The sequence below is a fragment of the Mustela putorius genome, unplaced genomic scaffold (genome assembly GCF_011764305.1).
Source record: "Mustela putorius furo isolate JIRA1106 unplaced genomic scaffold, ASM1176430v1.1 tig00003871_pilon_pilon_pilon, whole genome shotgun sequence".
In the NCBI taxonomy this organism is placed as follows: Eukaryota; Metazoa; Chordata; class Mammalia; order Carnivora; family Mustelidae; genus Mustela; species Mustela putorius.
In genome coordinates, this window is record NW_025422023.1 from 3,539,336 (window position 1) to 3,557,518 (window position 18,183).

General features: G+C 40.2%; 1 protein-coding gene across 4 annotated transcripts in view; it reads left to right on the forward strand.

Annotated features, from left to right (window-relative positions):
• Window positions 1-17,764, forward strand: part of BMPR1B (bone morphogenetic protein receptor type 1B) — a 394,983-nt gene extending 377,219 nt beyond the window's left edge. For all 4 annotated transcript variants that reach the window (XM_045067054.1, XM_045067055.1, XM_004756035.3 and 1 more), the window contains 3 exons: window positions 8,033-8,208; window positions 12,140-12,270; window positions 13,810-17,764. In XM_045067054.1, coding sequence (XP_044922989.1) covers window positions 8,033-8,208; window positions 12,140-12,270; window positions 13,810-13,935 — 433 coding nt within the window. In that variant the 3' untranslated portion in view covers window positions 13,936-17,764. The remainder of the gene's footprint in view (window positions 1-8,032; window positions 8,209-12,139; window positions 12,271-13,809) is intronic.
• Window positions 17,765-18,183: the final 419 nt, after the last annotated feature.

Consider the following 18,183-nt stretch of genomic DNA (forward strand, 5'->3'; position numbering starts at 1 on the left):
ATCCAGTCTCCAAGGTGCCTTTACGGCCCTTTATCCATCCCCCAGCTAGGAATAATGACATCCTCTTCTCTACTCCTGCAGTAATTTCCTGGCCCTTGTCTGCCCGATACTGTAAGTATTTAGTGCAAACCCCCTTTTGCCTACTTGTCCTTGGACATCTTGAGAGAGAGGTCCAGGCCAGATTAATTAATGTATTTCCCATTTGACATGACATAGCGAACTATCCGTAAAAGGTATTTCCACATTGTTTTGAATCGATACATCTTGGCAATATCAAAGTAAATGAGAACTTTCCTTCTCTATAGACCTTTAAACAAGCAAGGAAGCGAGTGTTATATTTCTGAAACTCAGCTCTGCTAAATGTAAGGAGAATGAACGTAATGACCTCTCAAATTTCATGCAAACCCTGATTCTAGAAAGTGGAGGGGAATTTTTAAAGGGATAATTCAGAGATATCTTTGGCATATATTGACCACTCAGCAAGAGAGCAAAGCTTGAGGATACTGTCTCGAATGCGAAACTGTGGCTGTTGGAGGCACCGACCTCATATGGCCAGAGAGTAGCTGTGGGGCCACTTACTGTTCTGGGCCTCAGTTTCCTTCTGTTAAATGGAGGTTGCCTTTGATAAGTTCAGAGGCCCTTTTCACATTTTATTTTCTGTGTTTCAAAGGAACTCTGCTCTTCTCGATGTTTGAGCCTTGCTTTTAAACCTTGCCTTTTATGTTTCTTTGGTTTTCGTTCTTTTCCTGATTTTCCTGTTTGAGGGCACTGCACACACACAGATAGTTAGAGATCTGATTACAGGTGGGGTCAGAACTAACCCAGTGTGGAGTTCTCGGACTTCATAAGTGAACTTCCTGTGAGAATTGAATCTTTACCATGGTCTCTACATGGTAAGTGTTCTCTCAGGCTTTTAAGTAATTTCTGGGAGGTTTCCAGGGAAGTTGAGAGCCACAGGGAGAGCGGACTGTACTTTAGAGATTTCCTGCTTATGTAATTTTTTTAAAATCCCGTATGCATTTTTTTCATGCACTCTCTCGAAAATGATGTAAGTGGTGATGTATTTCCTGCCCAACAGAGATTTAGTCGTGGTGATGTTGTAGCAGACATCATCCTAATCCCAGATCTCTCTAGGGAGGAGAACAGTGACCCGTGAAATCCCTTAAAGGAACTCAGAGATCTTTTTACTTTGGAGGATCAAGCAGCTCTACTGGTTCTCCACTGTCAGAATCCTATTTTCTTATGGGGAACTTAAGTCCTGGTTTAGGGCTTCTCCAACACAGATCTCACAGCTGATGATTGTCAGGTTGTCCAAAAGGTGAGGAGGTGGGGTGGCCCACCCAGGCCAGAGGGCAGAGCATTTCTCCAGCATCTTTCTCAGGCCCTGACTACTAGCCGTGCTTCCCCTTTGCGTACCTAGTGGCATTTTCAAAAAGTGACATGCCTAAAGACTCTCCAGAGGCTGAGAACTAAACAAATTAGCGGCTGGGTCAGCAGGTTCAGTCAAGATTTCTGCAGCCTCTGCACTTCCTTTTGAAGGGTCTTTAGTTCTAGAGTTCTGTTTTTCAGAAATCACTGAAGCATTGAGTCCTTTCGAAAGTGCAGCAGAAAACTCTGCTCACTGGTTAGCATCTGACTGGGCAGAGTGGAAGGCAGCCAATCAGCCGCTTAGCAAATGCTCCAAGAAACACCAGGGGGTGCGCACAGCCCCTTCTTCTGGAGGCTTACAACAGTCTCTCATGGTTGCTCAGGCTGTAGTCTGAGGTTCTGTAGTCTCTGGTGTATTTCACAGGGAGTTAATTTCAGAACTCAGTTTCAAGCCTGGAACCAACTAGTGGCGCCCTCACCTGTCTTCTGTCCCCTGCCCTTCTTCCCTTGTTCTTTAAAGCTCAGTTCTTTCTTTCTTTCTTTCTTTCTTTCTTTCTTTCTTTCTTTATTTATTTGACAGAGAGAGACCACAAGTAGGCAGAGAGCCAGGCAGAGAGAGAGAGGAGGAAGCAGGCTCTCTGCTGGGCAGAAAGCCTGATGTGAGGCTCGGTCCCAGAACCAAGAACCATGACCTGAGCCGAAGGCAGAGGCTTTAACCCACTTAGCCACCCAGGCGCCCCTCAGTTCTTATTTTTTAAAAAGCTTTGTAGCTTATTGAAGGTGTACGATGTTTGCTTCTCTTCTTCCTCTATTACCTTTTTACCTCCCTTCTCCCTCCCTCCCCCTTTTTATCTCTCCCTTTTAGACAACCAGCAACACCCAGCAGGAGACCACCCATATGTGTGCCAAGGCTCAACGAGGTAGAGCTGCCTCGTTTGGAGCTAACACCTCGATTCCCCTGCTGGTCACTCATGACCATGGTGGGCTCTGCGTGTGACTTTCATGCAACTCTCCCCGCAGCTGATGGTCCAGTGGGAAAGTGCGCTGTGCTGAACCAGTGGCTTTCTCCTTTACATAATCCTTCTTGCAAGAATTCCTGCTATGCATTTATACTTAGGAGGTTTAACTGACATGAAAAATTTAACTCAAAACAAAGTTAAGACAAAAACTCTATTTTTAAAAAATCTATTTTATTTTTATTTTTAAAAATCTATTTTTAAAAGTCCCCTTTATTATATTCTACCACCAAAATAAAGAACTTTTGCATGCCTTTCCTCTGGTGCATCATGGTTGAGAGCATGAGGCACACCTTGTTCCCCAGTCTCGTGCTTTTTGCCCGTGTTCTTTCTCCAGGCCTCACAGGCTCCTGGCTGGAAGCTCTACTTTCAGCCTTTCTGGATTCATAGGAGCTCTGCGGTTCCCTCTGTTGGTTACTTTAACACCTGCGAGGCACATGTGCCACTCTGGGCACCAGGGCCAGACCCAGGCAGATACTGCTGGAAGCCCACCCGAGTGTACGCGGTAGTCAGGGAGTTGCACTGTCTATAGACAATAAAACCAATTAAAATGGTAACTGTGTGCCCAAGTTCTAAACCATGTCAGTGACAACATCAGTCTCCCAGCAGGTCCCATCGCTTCCACTGTCCCCTACTTTTTAAGCCTTCCTTGTCACCTTCAGAGGAGGAAATCTAGTTTTGTATCATTTAATTTCCTTCTCTTCTTCTCTTTTCTGGCTGTCCCTGTCTCACGCTGTCTTCCTTGCTGCCCTCCCCCTGCCTAGAGCACTTGCCTTGAGAACTCTGACTCACTTTGTGTCCCCGCGGGAGGAGAAGAGCCACTCACGTGTATGGTGCATGTACACTTGAAGACCCTTTGTTCATGCTGTTGACTTCCCACGTCACCATGCTGGCATTTTCTTCATCATCCGGGGGACTTGGGTCAGAAATACAAAGTTTGTTTCCATACCTCCTTATGAAATTCTAGCTGAGGGCATCCTGCATTTTGAGATTCATATAAAAATGCCCTTTATCACCCTAATCCTACCTACTCCAGTAGGGAACTCCGTGTCACTCACGGCATCTGGGGATTCTAAGGAGCCGTATTCCTCTCGTCCTGCCACCTTCGGTCTTTGTTGTGCCTTTTCCATGTGGTGTAGTTGCTGATGCTTCTCTTCCGCAAATACCATCAACACAAAGTTGAAGAGAGTTTTACTCGGGTATGATTAGCCATAAAATTCATACTACTGGAACATTTTTCAGACTTTTGCTTTCTACAGGAGCTTAACATCTTGTCATGACCCTAAGCCAAAAGGGAGAACCTGTTTTCTCCTTAATTGATTTGCCTTATTCTCCGATTCTTCCAAATTACTGTTTTTTACTCAGAAAATTATAGGTATTTTAATTTTTTATTTAATCCTGCCCCAGCCTGTTTTCTCTAAAGTTCATAAAGAAAAACACCCACTAATATAAGATTATAATTCATTTTTTTTTTCCTGATGAGGAGTGTGCCTGACATCACTTCATTTAGTTTATTTTGTTCAGATTATGTTTTTATGTTTTTCCAGTTCTACGGAAATCTTTATTATACTGCTACTCACCTTAACAGGGACAAAAGCCATGTGGGATTTAGTGGAAGTGTTAATTATAAAAGTATATGTGGACAAAAATCCCTACCCCCGTGGTACTCTAAACTCAGTTTTTCTGTCTTTAGCCCCTTGCATATTATTTCCAGCCCTTCTCCAAGGGAAGGGAGGAGAGGGATCCTGTTTCTTCCATGGTGAATGTGACATCCATGCTTTTGATGGACTATTTTCAGTTCTCCTTGGTAGAAACCCATCTTCTCTGTATTTTTCTCCACTTTCTTTAGATGTCTTTTGCTCTTCAGAGCCTTATGCCACCAACCTATCTATCCCTTAACTCTTGAAATGTACATTTTTCTTGCTCCTGATCCTGCTGAGTTCTTATTTATAATATCTTAAATGAAATCTATGTACATAAAAGTATAACAAATGGTAAGGCACTCCGATAACAATTATAATGTGGACAAAGTCAACAATTTGCCTTATTTTTATCTGGTCTTCTTTGTGTAGAAGATAGCCCTTTGCATTCTCCCTATTTTATTCCCCTTTATCAGTGCCAGAAGTAGCCATTATCCCGAGGCTGATACTCATTTTTGCTCTGTGTGATTCTATGCTTCGACCACTGGATGTGTAGCCTCCCCAGCTCCAAGGGTTATTTGTGCACTTGGAGTTCATTTCTCTGCTTCTGCCCTCCTTGTGCAATGTCCATCTTTTCTAAGGAACCTTGTTTCTCACTCCTCCGGCCCTTCCATGGACGAGAAAGCAAGGAAAAGCTGAAGGCACCCTGTCCTTTCCTGCTTTCTTCTTCCTCCTTGCTCCTTTCCTTCAGTTACTTAATACCTTCTTCTTATGTGCCCTGCACCATCAGACTCTTATAGCCTCTTTTTCTCCCTTTGTTCTTGGTGCCCCAGCATTTAATATCTCTGGCTTTTATTTCTGCTCTTGAAGATTAACAAGCTTAGTTTTTCTCTGCCCTAATTTGGGAACAGGTAAGATAATGTTACTGAGAACCTGAGAGAGAAATGCAGTTTAATTACTTTCCAGTATAGAAACACTCCTGAGAGAAGAAGGGATGGGGCTGTCTGTCTTGGAGACTCTGACCCTTCATAACATCAGATATGAATTACTTATAATTAACATGTTTGTCATTTAAATGTAGAGCTGAAGGCATTTGCCATTAGGTTCATAGTAATCTTTTACAAAATTGACTTAACAAAATTCTATTTATCATTTTACCTATTGGTAACGTCTCATTTTATGGTCTACCTACAAAAGAGATTTTTAAATTTCTTTTCCAAGTATTCATAGCAAAGTTTACTGCAAACAAAACTCTTCTTTCTTTCACTGAGAATATATTATCTGCCTACTATGTGCAAGCACATTATACATGGAGATGGATTGAGATGATACCTTTTAGGGCTGTAACAGATGATTCTACCAGATATTCAGGCTTCAAGGAGTTTACACTTTTAGGTGGGAAGACGGATATTTATTCACATACTAATAAGGCAACACCAAGGGTGAGGAGAAGAAGGTAGAGGAGAGATAGTAATGCCAAGCTTCATGGCATGTATAGGAAACTGTTTTTTGGGAATCTGACGGACCAGCAAAATCCTTGATTCTGTATTTGTTCAGTGTTTGAAGGAATGAGAGTTTAGGGATGAACTCTGTCTAGTCTGGCCATCACAGATCTTATTCTATCATAGATAACAATTACCGTTCTGTTTCCAATAGGTGTTTCCATGTCACACATTCTATTCGCCCTTCCTGACCTTCCAAATCCAAATAAAGCCCAAAGGATCTAAGAGTAAGAATGGGAAGGAATCACCTAAAATCTTTATCAGCTGTGGTCAGAGTGTATCTTTGGCCTAAATATACTCTTATAGGGCACATTCTAAGACTATTCATGGTTTCCTTTCCCAGTCTATGTCTATTATGAATATAATTTAGGCCCTTTACCAGTTTCTTTCCATCTGCAAGACCCCATATTTGTTCCTTGGTATGGAACCCACAATTTTGTACCCATGGCACTTGTCTTCCTCTGATGATTCAGAGTTACAAATTATGACACATGAATGAAATGCCTACTATGTGTTCACAGAAGAGATGTCAGTATAATTAAAGATGGAATTTTTGTAGCATCTTTTAAATCTGATATTTTCCATTTTATCATGAAGATATTTCTTGGCTCATTTTCTTTCCTTATCATTTACTATTTAGGTACACAAATGACATTTTTCTGTCATATTGTACTGGTAAATACTAGGAATTCACATTTTTCTAGAAAATGAGCCTCATAGAGCCCAGAACATTAAGACCTACATTTATAGATTAAGGCTTATTTATTTATTTTCCTTTTAAAAAAATGTACACTTTAAGTTTTATTTAAAAAACAAAACAACCAACCAAACAAACAAAAAAGGCTTCTTCAGAGTAGTTGCTCCTAGAAGATCCCGAGGAGCCTAATAAGAATACAGAGGGGCTGTCTGCTGTAATGGCTTTAGATTGAAGATTTTAGCTGGAAATGAATTTAAAATTGTTCTAAGAATGAAGCTTTCTACGTTTTAGTAAATGTTAACAGTTTGGAGATCTGCAGAGAGACATCTGCCATCCTTTAAATTTTCCAAAAGTGACATATGTATTTTATGCTTCAGAAACTAGAAATCGAGGCAATAAGATCAAACCCAGAGATTCTTTCCAAAAGCCACTAGTGTTTAGGAAAGTTTGGTATCGCCTGTGGCACAGCCTGAGAACTGTGGTATTTGCTATATGTAATTTCCTCATTGAGGAAAAACAAACAAACAAACAAAAACCATGTAAATGCATGAGAGACAGTGGAGTGTGATGAAAAGAAAAAAAAAATTCTCAAGAATCAGGAGATAACAAGGTTTATCCACAATTTCCCACAAACTTTGGTTGATAATGACTTTTTAGTCCCTTTTGTTTTTCTTTCTTTCTTTCTTTTTTCTTTTTCTTTCTTTCCTGTTTTTTTTTTTTTTGAAGATTTTTATTTATTTATTTGACAGAGAGAGAGAGAGAGAGATCACAGAGGGAGAGGGAGAAGCCTCCACACCAAGCAGGGAGCCTGATGCGGAGCTCTATCCCAGGACCCTAAGATCATGACCTGAGCCAAAGGCAGACGCTTAACCAACAGAGCCACCCTGGCGTCCCAACTTTTTGTCCCTTTTCTGTCTGATAGCTTCTACCTCAAAACTGGGGTTTATTGCTCTTCTTTGTTCCACAGATTTCTACTGATGTAGTGTCAGTGACGCCTCTGATATGGGCTTCACATTGTCCTGGCTGCGAGATTACACATCCTGTCTTGTTTAATCATCAGCTGATGATTAAACTAGGGAGAGACCCTAGTTCCCTGCTTGAGTCGTCTCCTGCAGAGCTCTAGCTCCTGCTCCACTGGGATGAGTTGGTGGTTCCCAGGGCTATCCTGCAAATCAGGGTCCACTCATCCCCAGGGATGGGGGAAATGATAAGAAGTGGGTCGCGTTCTGAAACTTTGATGGAACTGCTGGTTTTATATTCAGTTATTCCTTTCTTCCTTTTATTAAAAAATACATGTTATCTGATTGATGAAATAATGGTGACCATAGAAAGCTTTGTCATGGGTCCTGCTTATCAGAGTAAAACAGTTTCAGGTCTTTGTTGGTTCTCTTCCCCCTTTAGGTATTTGTACCTCTAAAAACCTTGCAACATGTGGTTTAAAAAATACTGTCTCAAACAAACCACCTTGGCATGTACTTTTGCCACTTTGAAGAGCCATGCTATGAAAATAGGAAGGGGGAGATGATACTTTGTAGACATTTACTAGATACTTAGCAATTATTTCAAGTTTATACTTGATGCCAATGCAAACTTGTATGTTGCAGCTTCCCTTTGATTGCCCTCTTCACTGGGTTTTTACCTGTGAATATCTAATATAATTCTCAGCAAGAAATATTTTTCAGGGGAACGTTATTCCCCGAAAAGATATCCCTTCACCTTTGCCTGAAAGCCTGGTTCAGGAATCACTTTGATTTGTCATGTGTTGGTCCTTTTCAGTACTGATAGTGCTTTGCTTTACTTTTTCTTCAGTGATACGAATGAAGTTGACATTCCACCCAACACCCGAGTTGGCACCAAACGCTACATGCCTCCCGAAGTGTTGGATGAGAGCTTAAATAGAAATCACTTTCAGTCTTACATTATGGCCGACATGTACAGTTTTGGACTCATCCTTTGGGAGGTTGCTAGGAGATGTGTATCAGGAGGTAAGTAACAGTGATGCCGTTGCACCTGCTTGAGATCCTTGCTTTCTGATCAGAAATCAGAGTTATCATATTGTCCCCAAATCTGATTTTCTTTTATTTTCCACCTTATTTCTATCAGTGCAGTCACAATCCTCCCAGGAAATGACTTAACCTCTTAGAATTCTATTTGACCCCCTCTTTCGTGCTTCTCACCAACAAGCCAGCCTTAGAAAAAAAAAGTTAGGATTTTAATTGCTTTCCTGTTTCTCACCAACCTGCTGGGGCCCATCTCCAGCTCCCGTGCCCCATCCCCTATGGCTTCCTCTCTGCAGATGAAGGTAGAGACAGAGAGGTGGGGTGAGATAACCCTTCTTTACCCCTCCCCCCACTTGACTTTCTATAGTTCTTCTTCATAAAGCAATTTGAAAACATCAGTTTTTATCAAAAGGAAATTAAAGCATAAGGATGTTACTACTGGTCATGATGATTATCTGCAAACAAGGATTCCCTAGTAAGATGATATCAGAAGATATTTTTAAATATTCAGAGGCATTATTATTGTTTGCTGTATTTAGTTTACTGTTGTGTCATCTGCCTTTAAATAGATTCCAACACTTTTTAGGTGAGAAGCTGAATCTTCAGCTCTTCCGTGACAAGAATCCTGTTGACGGTCATACTCATGGTGGGGCTTGGTTAGAAACCATGCTACTGCTGCCTCTCATGGCCGGTTTAAACTCACTTTTGTGAGACCTTGAGTTTGCCCGAGGTTCTGAAAGTCTAGTGAACACTTAACTGGTACTGGAATTCACTCTTGGACCTGCCACTGACAAGTGACTCAACTTTATTTCCGTTCTTTCATCTTAAGAAGGAAGTGAATTAAAAAAGAATTAAAACTGCCTGGTACATAAATAGCATTCAGTAGATCTTAGCTCTTACTTAATATTTTGCTTTTGGTTGGTAGAGGCTTAACTTATATTTAGATTCATATTTAGGGCCACCTGGATGGCTCAATCAGTTAAGTGCCTGCCTTCAATTCAGGTCATGATCCCAGGGTTCTGGGATTGAGCCCCACATCAGGTTTCCTGCTCCGCAGGGAGCCTGCTTCTCCCTCTCCCATGCCCCCTGCTTGTGTTCCCTCTTTCGCTGTGTCTCTGTCAAATAAATAAATAAAATCTTAAAAAAAAAAAAGAGAGAGATTCAGACTTAAATAGAGAAGAGAGACGGTTAATCACCAGGAACTTATACTTTGGGAGACAGATCGTGATGCAGTGACACAATGCCTTCTAATCACTTGGGAGCTCTGAGCCTATTCTGAGCTTAATTTAAAATAGAACGCATTTCCTCTCAAGTGAGAGAACTCCAAAATGAAAATTAACATGGGAAATGTTTCCTAACCAGATAGTGAGTAAATCTCCCGTCTTCTCTGAAGAAGGAAAGAGCTAACAAAAATATAAGTTAACTAATTGTCTATGCCTTGCCTCATGTTTTATAGAGAGTAGATGAGCCTATTTTGGAATAACATACTTATACTCAGGATTGGTTTATAGAAGCTGAAGGAGTAGTAGAGTACAAGATTACTTTCTCAGTACACTTTCCTGAACATCTAAAGCAAACAGGCCCACAAGAAACCTGAATCTGGAAGCCTCTGGGTCAGAATACAGAAGAAATGATCCTTCCCTTAAAAACAAGCCAGCCTTAGAAAAAAAGTTTGGATTTTAATTGGTTTACTGGGCTTGTCTTTGCCCGGGGAGATTTGAGAGGCACTAAGGTGTTGCCTTATCTCTTTATGAGATTGGTTCGTGTTTGTCACAGCTGTTTGATTCTCAGCTCGGCACCATACCAGCTGTGTGGCCTTGGACAATTAGTAAATCCCTCAAAAGCAAGTTTTCTCATCCGGATAATACGGATAATAATGCTATCTCATAGACATGTGTCAAAGAATTTAGTAAGATAAATTATACAGCATACTTGCTGATACATGGTATAGACCATATTTGCCTGGTAGGCTCCTAACAAGCAGATTTGTCTCCTCTTTCCAGAAAGGCAAAACACAAAAAATTCTATTCTCTAACACTTTCCTTTATGAAGATGTTGAAAGTTATGGGCTTGTTTGGGTGAAGTAGATTTTGGATGTAGGTCTTCTAAACTTAGGAAGAAAAAGAGAATTCTTGAGGTTTCAGACACTCTTAAGCGGCAGCCCTTATGGAAATTTTGATAATTGCATAATAAGGAGAAAGAAGTAAGGCCTGTAGTTCAAAGACAGACTCCGATTAATTCATAAATTCATGTGGTTCGCTGTGTCTGTGGTGGTATGTACACTTACCCCACTGTGGGTATCAGTCCAGCTGGGCACTGGCACCAGTGCTAGGCACTGAGGGAGACATGCGAGGAGTCAGATAGATGGTCTTTGCCCTCAAGAGTTTCCCAGAACCACTGTCCTGAGAATTAGAAAGGGAGGAAGAACTCAAGTGAAGTAAGCATCCCTCATTCGTTAGGCCTTGTGCTTTTATTATTTCCTGTAGAATTAAAACACAAGAGAAGGAATGATGAACATAGATACATATAATCATGCTGTGTGGTCTCAGTGAGGGACAGAATAAATGGTGAGTGGGAGTGGTCTGAGGAAGCCTTTTAACCTTCTGGTCCTTTATGTAGGGGTTTGAGTTTGCAGGAAAAGGCATATACTCCAGATTTTGTCCGAGTACACCCCAGCGAGTTTAGTGATGAGTTGGATAAAATCTGCCAGCTTGATAGTATCATCTTGTTCCAATAAAAAGCAATGACATTTCTATAATAGATGATTTAGGATAGGGAGGGAAGGTGCCCCAAATACATTGTTCAGAGTGACATCCTTTAAGGACAGAGGCTGCTTATAATTATTGTGAGGAGTTAATCAGATAGGGTTGAAAAGAAGATAAAAGTAGCCTACTTTTCTAAAGGACACAAGGATTAAGGTAGAAACTAGATACTAGGAAAAATGAGACGGAATTTATCACGATAAGGGCCATTTTCCTAAGATGACACAGACTTGAATTCCTTAACCCTTCTTTCAACAATACCGATTTTTTCTGATAGTGATATATTATTTATTTTTTTTAAAGATTTTATTTATTTATTTGTCATAGAGAAGCGAGAGAAAGCACAGGCAGACAGAGTGGCAGGCAGAGGCAGAGGGAGAAGCAGGCTCCCCACCAAGCAAGGAGCCCGATGTGGGACTCGATCCCAGGACACTGGGATCATGACCTGAGCCGAAGGCAGCCGCTTAACCAACTGAGCCACCCAGGCGTCCCATATGTATATTATTTTTTTTTTGTAGAAAGTTTGGTGAAATACAGAAAATTTAAAGAAGAAAACAATAAAAATCTGACAGTCCTTGCACCTAAAAAAAAATCATGGTTAGTATTTTTAGGTGTGTATAATTTTTAAAATTTTAAATCTGGAAAAATGCATTCTTATGATTAAGCAGAAATAAAATGTAAATCTCAACATTTTGTTCAAGTGGGATACACTGCCAAATGTATTATGAGATTCCTAATCTCATATTGCAGTAATAGAAACAGTCATATATTATGCGGTATGAGTTTGGGATGTGTCTGCCAAATTCACATTGAGATTTAATGTAGATTTTTTTTTTAATTTGGCATATAAGACCCTTTAAAAAATTGGAAATAAATTTGAGATGCTTGTTTTACTTAGCTTTGGGAAATTTTTAAAAAAGCACTTGAAAACCTATAATAATATGTTTCATTAGGTTTTCTGTTTATATTTTTAATTAGATTAAGTGTCATTCGGGCACTTTTTTTTTTTTAAGACTTAACTTTGCAGTTTTTTGAGCCTGAACGTGTTTTGAGTACCGATAGGACCTTGCTTTGAGAATAGTTGTTAGACTTTCATTTCTACCTCCCAGAAGATATTAATAGTAGCAATAATTTAAAAACAACCCATATTCTAGGCATAGTGGAAGAATACCAGCTTCCGTATCATGATCTCGTGCCCAGCGACCCTTCTTACGAGGACATGCGAGAGATTGTTTGCATCAAAAAGCTCCGTCCCTCGTTCCCCAACCGCTGGAGCAGTGATGAGGTAAGACTTGAGGTAACCGTGTGACCACGACAGACTTCTAAACAGACTTTACTCTTTTTGCCAAAATTCCAGATACCTGTTACAGGAATCCTCCCCCTCTGTTTTGATGGTGTTGGTAATGGTTCTTCGCTGCAGTCATTGGTGTCATATGTTAAATTATCTGTTTCTTTTTGCCAATTTGAGCTTGCTCTTTCTAAAGTATATGGGGGGGGGTGTTCCCCTTAGCCTGGACAATAGGTATCACTATTCCATTTACTTATGCTATCCTGACATTTGCCTAAAGGACGTTATTTCTCTGTGTGCATCTTTAAAACACCATGAATTTTCTCCATGACAGACCAGTGTATACCATTCTCTCATCTTGATGAGAGAAAAGATAGGCATCTGCAGAATCTAGTTTTCTTTACACAGAAGGGACACAAGCTGTGGTTGGGCTGCCTGACTGCGCCGTTGGTCTTTGTTAGTAGGGCTGATGTTTGCCCTTTGGAGAAATCCATATTCAGCCTGGCTCTCAGGATGCAGGGCTGAAACCTAACCAAGGCCGAAAAGGGGCTGTTCAGAAGGAGGAAGTGATTTGGGTGGGCTTTGCCTTTCCTGTCTCATGTCATCCTCGACATCCTGCTTATCTGTCCTCTGTACTTGCAAACTCACCAACTCTTGGAGCCCTCTGGCAGGCGGACATGTTCAGAGATGAGTTTGAAGCATCCCGAGGATAAAACACAACCCCATCTCCAAACCCACCTCATCAAACATGTAGCAAAGCCAACACAAGCACATGGAAAGAGCACTTGTTGATAAGCTAATTCTTTAATGTTCAATGCATTTAAAAATAACCTTTGGTTTATTGGTTTGATGCCTTGTTCCTGAAATGCTAAATAATGCATACATTTTCCAATGAGCTATGCAGAAAACTTTATGAGATGCTGGAGTTATATTATTTTGAAGGTGGTTATGGGCATTGGTATTACTCAGAATCCCCTTACTACAGATTTCTAATGAAGTGAAATTGTGCTTTTCCACAGGAAGACCAGTAATTGATGCAGCACAGGAGAACACAGGAGAAAGTTTTAATGAGGCTGTGCACAGGTCATTAATCTTGTTAAATGGTACAGTGCGATGCTATTATTGGAGCAGACAGCTGTGATTTAGGAATAACCATGTTTGTTTGAGTAGTATGGAATTAGATAAAAGATTTAAGCTTATCAAGTGTTATAAACAATGTAGGAGTGTAGAGTGGAATACAGACTCCCTAGGTATTTTTGTATTTGGTTAAGACCAACTTCAAAGACACTCTTGTACAAGTAGCAAAACCACCTGCTTACTGCTATCATAGGGAAGACATGAAAGTCTGTTTTCATTGTTTAGAATTTGCATGAGAAAAGAGTTTTTATGGAATTTTGTCTACATGGTTTTAGGAGTATATTTGAAAAATATATTTGTACTCCAGAAACCACACACTAAAGGCCACATGTCCGATGGCATCCTTTTAGATAAAACATTTCTCTAGTGTTACTCCTGTTTTCCTTTCCCTCCCCACAGTGTCTAAGGCAGATGGGGAAACTCATGATGGAATGTTGGGCTCACAATCCTGCCTCAAGACTGACAGCCCTACGTGTTAAGAAGACACTAGCCAAAATGTCAGAGTCCCAGGACATTAAACTCTGATGTGAGGAGAAGAAATAAGCGTCTCTGGAAAAAGCCAGGAGATATTCTTCTGTTCGTGGGCAGAGCAGAAGATGTTCCAGAAGTATCCACAGTACAAGCCTTGAATATCATCCTGCTTCCCAGTGGGTTCAGCCTCACCTCTCAGGGAGCAGCCTGGACAAAGAGAAGTTCCCAGAAACACGTTCACATCGTGTCTATCTGTAGGAGGGAGAAAGTGCTTGGGTAGCTTGTTCAAGATACATGATGCATGTTGCTTTCTAAGAAAGCCCCATATTTTGGGATTGCCTTTTTTTTTCCCCTAAAGATGCTTTAATTTTGCCAAAATAGAACAAATCATGTAGAAGTTTTAAGGTTTATACTGTTATAGTTTAATAAATAATAGCAACAAAAGTTCTTCCCGGAAATTCTGCTGGAAGGTAAATTTTAAAATACCTTTTTCCATTAGTGAAAAAGCCTTTTTCCATTAAAAAGGAAAAAATACCTTTTTCCATTAGTGAAATCTGTTGCACTCTGCACACCAAAAGACAGTCTGCGGAGTTGGAGAACATAGAACGGAACTCATGTGAAAATCTTCCCGCTTCTGCCTCCTCAGACCGCTTTGGCCAGCCCTGCCTACAGGGGCCGCCGCAGCAATGTGAATGCACCTGGGCACAAGTACCACCTGTGTGCGGCCACATTTTGGGTTCCTGTGGGTGCCCTTTTGTAGCTTCAGATGACACAAATGAAGGTTTTCTGTGACTCTGTTAGAAGTAGTTAAGTGTCGATGCCGTTCTTCAGAACTACTTTGTGTTTCTGATTCTTTTAAGGCATTTCTGTCATGGTGAAGTCCTTTCCTTTTCATTAAACACAAACAAAGGTGTTTTTTATGTGCAGAGAATTGACTCATGCCTGGTTTTGATCTCTCAAATGAAAGGATCAATATTAAATAAAATCGCAGTCAGCTGGATTAAAAACAAGGCTCTTTAAAATAGAGATACTTTGCTCCTGTGTTGCAAGAAAGATGTGTCAGTAGGACAGAGGATGAGGGTGGGGGTACAAATGGCCTGTTTCTTGGATATGCAGAAGAGCCTGTCTCAGAACCACAAGGGGAAAGGACACACACCTTGTTTTGTATAGACAAAGACAGTTTCTTTTGTGTCTGAGTGAAGGGAAGGGGAGGAAAGCACGTTAGGTTAATTTAACTAAATTTTAATTTTAAAAATATAAATATAACCTCCAGATGGGACAGCAGGAAGAGCTAGTGGAGGCCACAAAATGTGGTAGCTGCTGTGACTTGTTTTTCCAAAATAGATACGGATCAAGCACATACATCTTACATGATAAGTTCCTGTCTTAGAGGAGTGCTGACTCAGTTTATTTTATTCTTGTGATGTTCAGTTCACTTTTTATTTATATATTTTTTCTTCTCTGTGGCGCTTGTGCAAAACATCTCCTCACCTCCTCAATTCTGTGGGGTTTTAAACTTTGGAGGAATGTGAGGCAAATCATTGACAGGGCCAATATTTCTTAGCAACAGGAACATAAAGCTCAGAATTATGAACACCCCTCTCAACTGTGTTCATTTACATTTCCTTATTTTTCTTTGGTTTTCTTTTGTTTCTTCGAAAATCCTGCAGTGTTTAGTGAAGAATTGGGAAGTGTTTCTCCTTGGTCTTTTTAAAAAGGACGTTCTTTCCAGCATACTCTAGGGGGCACTGTTTTATAACACATTTTCACCACTTGGTGCCTGAAGGTTGGAGGGTTTTTGAACATTTGACAGCTGAAGAAAAATGAGAAGATATGCCCCTCACTGCTGAAGGAGGCTTGCAGCTGGTGACTTGTTCATCCCAAAAACCTCTCAGAGCGCAGAGTGGTTGTGACGCCCGTGTAAGTTTGGGGAGAACGCAAGGAGAACTGGTGTTCTCCGTTCTAAGCATTCACTTCCCAGTGCCTCGTAGCTGCATTTTGTTTGTAACAAAGAAGGATTTTCTTAACCCTTGAATAGGAACAAAATTTCTGGTTTTTAAAGCTCACAAACAGTTGTTTCCAAATATAATTGTAATCAGAATGCTGCTGGTACTAATATTAAAATCACCTGAATAACAGTGTAAACAAAGGTTCCTTTCCCTTGCATCAAATTGTATTCTTTGTGATAGTTTAGAGGGAATATGTGTCTAGAACTATGCGTGATAATCATCTGAGCCGTGGAGAGAAGCTTCAGTGCTTCTAATCTGATAATCTGCAAACACATGAGTAAACATGGATGCCAGTTAAGTGGGGATGCGTTTGTGTTTCTTGGTTTTCTCCAAATTTAAGTGAGGTTGGGCTTGCTTACATCTTTGATTAAAAATTCTTGTTCTTTTTGGCAAATTTTTATACATAGATAACTTCATATCAAAATATTTTGTGGGGAGGTGATGATTTAAAAGTAAACCAGATTTTTAGAGAGGTGTTAGTTCCAATGAAGAAAGGAAAGAAATCAAAACAGCATCCAGATTTCTTCTAGATTATTTGTTGTTTTGGAAAAATCTATAGCTTACTTTCTAACTCTCAAACTGATTTACTCACGATGAACATTTAAAAATTATTCTCAAGATATTTAAAAAGGTCCCTTTAGTTATTAGAGTCTTTCGATGAGATAGGAATTGATTTATGAGTAGATTTTTCTTTGTGTCTCACCCAAATCTGCCTTGCTTAAGGAATACTAAATTGTTCTCACAGAGACTACCTACTCACTTCCAAATAATCCTTTTTGGTTTTTAAATTTTTAGTAGCTTAGAAGTGAATTTTAGTTTTTTGTTTTGTCTTTCAATAGAATAAGGGGGAACCTGGAAATTATTGTAGTCAATTGTTTCCTTTCAGGACTCTTTCGAAGTCTAAAATTTTTCTCCTAATCACTCCCTCCCCTTCAAGGGAATCCTAAAATATTAGTTATTAGCTAATATAAGTTTTATAGGCTAAGATGTTCAGGTTTATAGTTTATGTATGTGTGTACATATTATATAAATATATATGTATATATAAATATTATGTTCAGCTTGGAGTCTGGCACAACTCCATTATGTGGATTAGAGAGTAAAATATTATAGATGATAAAGTACTAAATGAAACATAGTATTTATTTATGAAAGTGTGTAGTTGGTCCAGTCACAAGTGACAGTGCTATGAACACTGTATGAGGAGACAGGCCCTTGGCTCCTGGACAGCACCACTCCGAAGTCACTAGTGACCATTCTTTTTATTCTTTAAACATAAAGCTTCTTAGAAAACATGTCACGATTTGATTTACAAGGAATCCTTTGACACATTTCAATTGTGTAGTCAGGTATAGGAAATACTGAATAATGACAGAATTTCATGTTCCTCAGAGTCATGCATATTCATTAGAAGTTACGGTGGTTTACACTGTTGGTCTGTTCTGGTTCTTCTTTGCTAGTGAGCAGAAAGGCACTGGAAGAAGCCGAAATTTTTAAATTTGAATAGTTCTGCAGTTACATCTCCTTAGAAAACCCAGTCACATAGCAGGGGGAATGAAAGAAGTGGTATCAGAAGTGATTTAATTTAGCAATTATGATTCCTCTTGTAAAACAAAACAAACCACAATGCCATATTTTTTGGAGAGAAGTTGGCACTATATAAGGGGTTTTGTTGTCTGTCTGTTTCAAAAGAAGATTCATTTGTGTTCTTTTGGGGAACCAGTGCCTTATTGAATTTGTATATACTGTAATTATTCAGGACTAGGGAACAAACAATTGTATTTGTTACAAATTGTATATGGCTTTGTTTTAACATTCCCCAAAATAAAATGGTTTCTTTCTCGCCTTGGAAAGAACATGTCTGTCATCTTACAGTTGTGCCCTTTTTTCTGTCTTCAAAAACATTGCACGTTGAACAGGGATGTATAAAAGAGAGCCATGCAGGTAAGTTTGTATGTTTGGTGGTGGGAGAGCAAGGCAGTGGTCTGATGGCTTCTATTCTCTCTGCAATTAGGAGCCGCAGTCATCTGTTGTTAGAGGAAAGGTACGGTAGTCAGTGGGCTGGGAGAAGTGAAACAGTTTAAAATTGCACTATGGAAAATGACAGGTGGATGGTTATGGGCAGCACTGAGGGTCTGGTGCGCTGAGAAGACCAACTCTGAGAACGGGGGTGGGGGGTGGGAGGGTTGCCATCTGTGAGGGGAGAGAGTAGAGACGGGCCGGTGGGGCCTGATGGGCCGAAGCCCACAGCAGTGGGTGCCACAGAAGGGCAGTGGTCTGGAAGCAGCAGAAC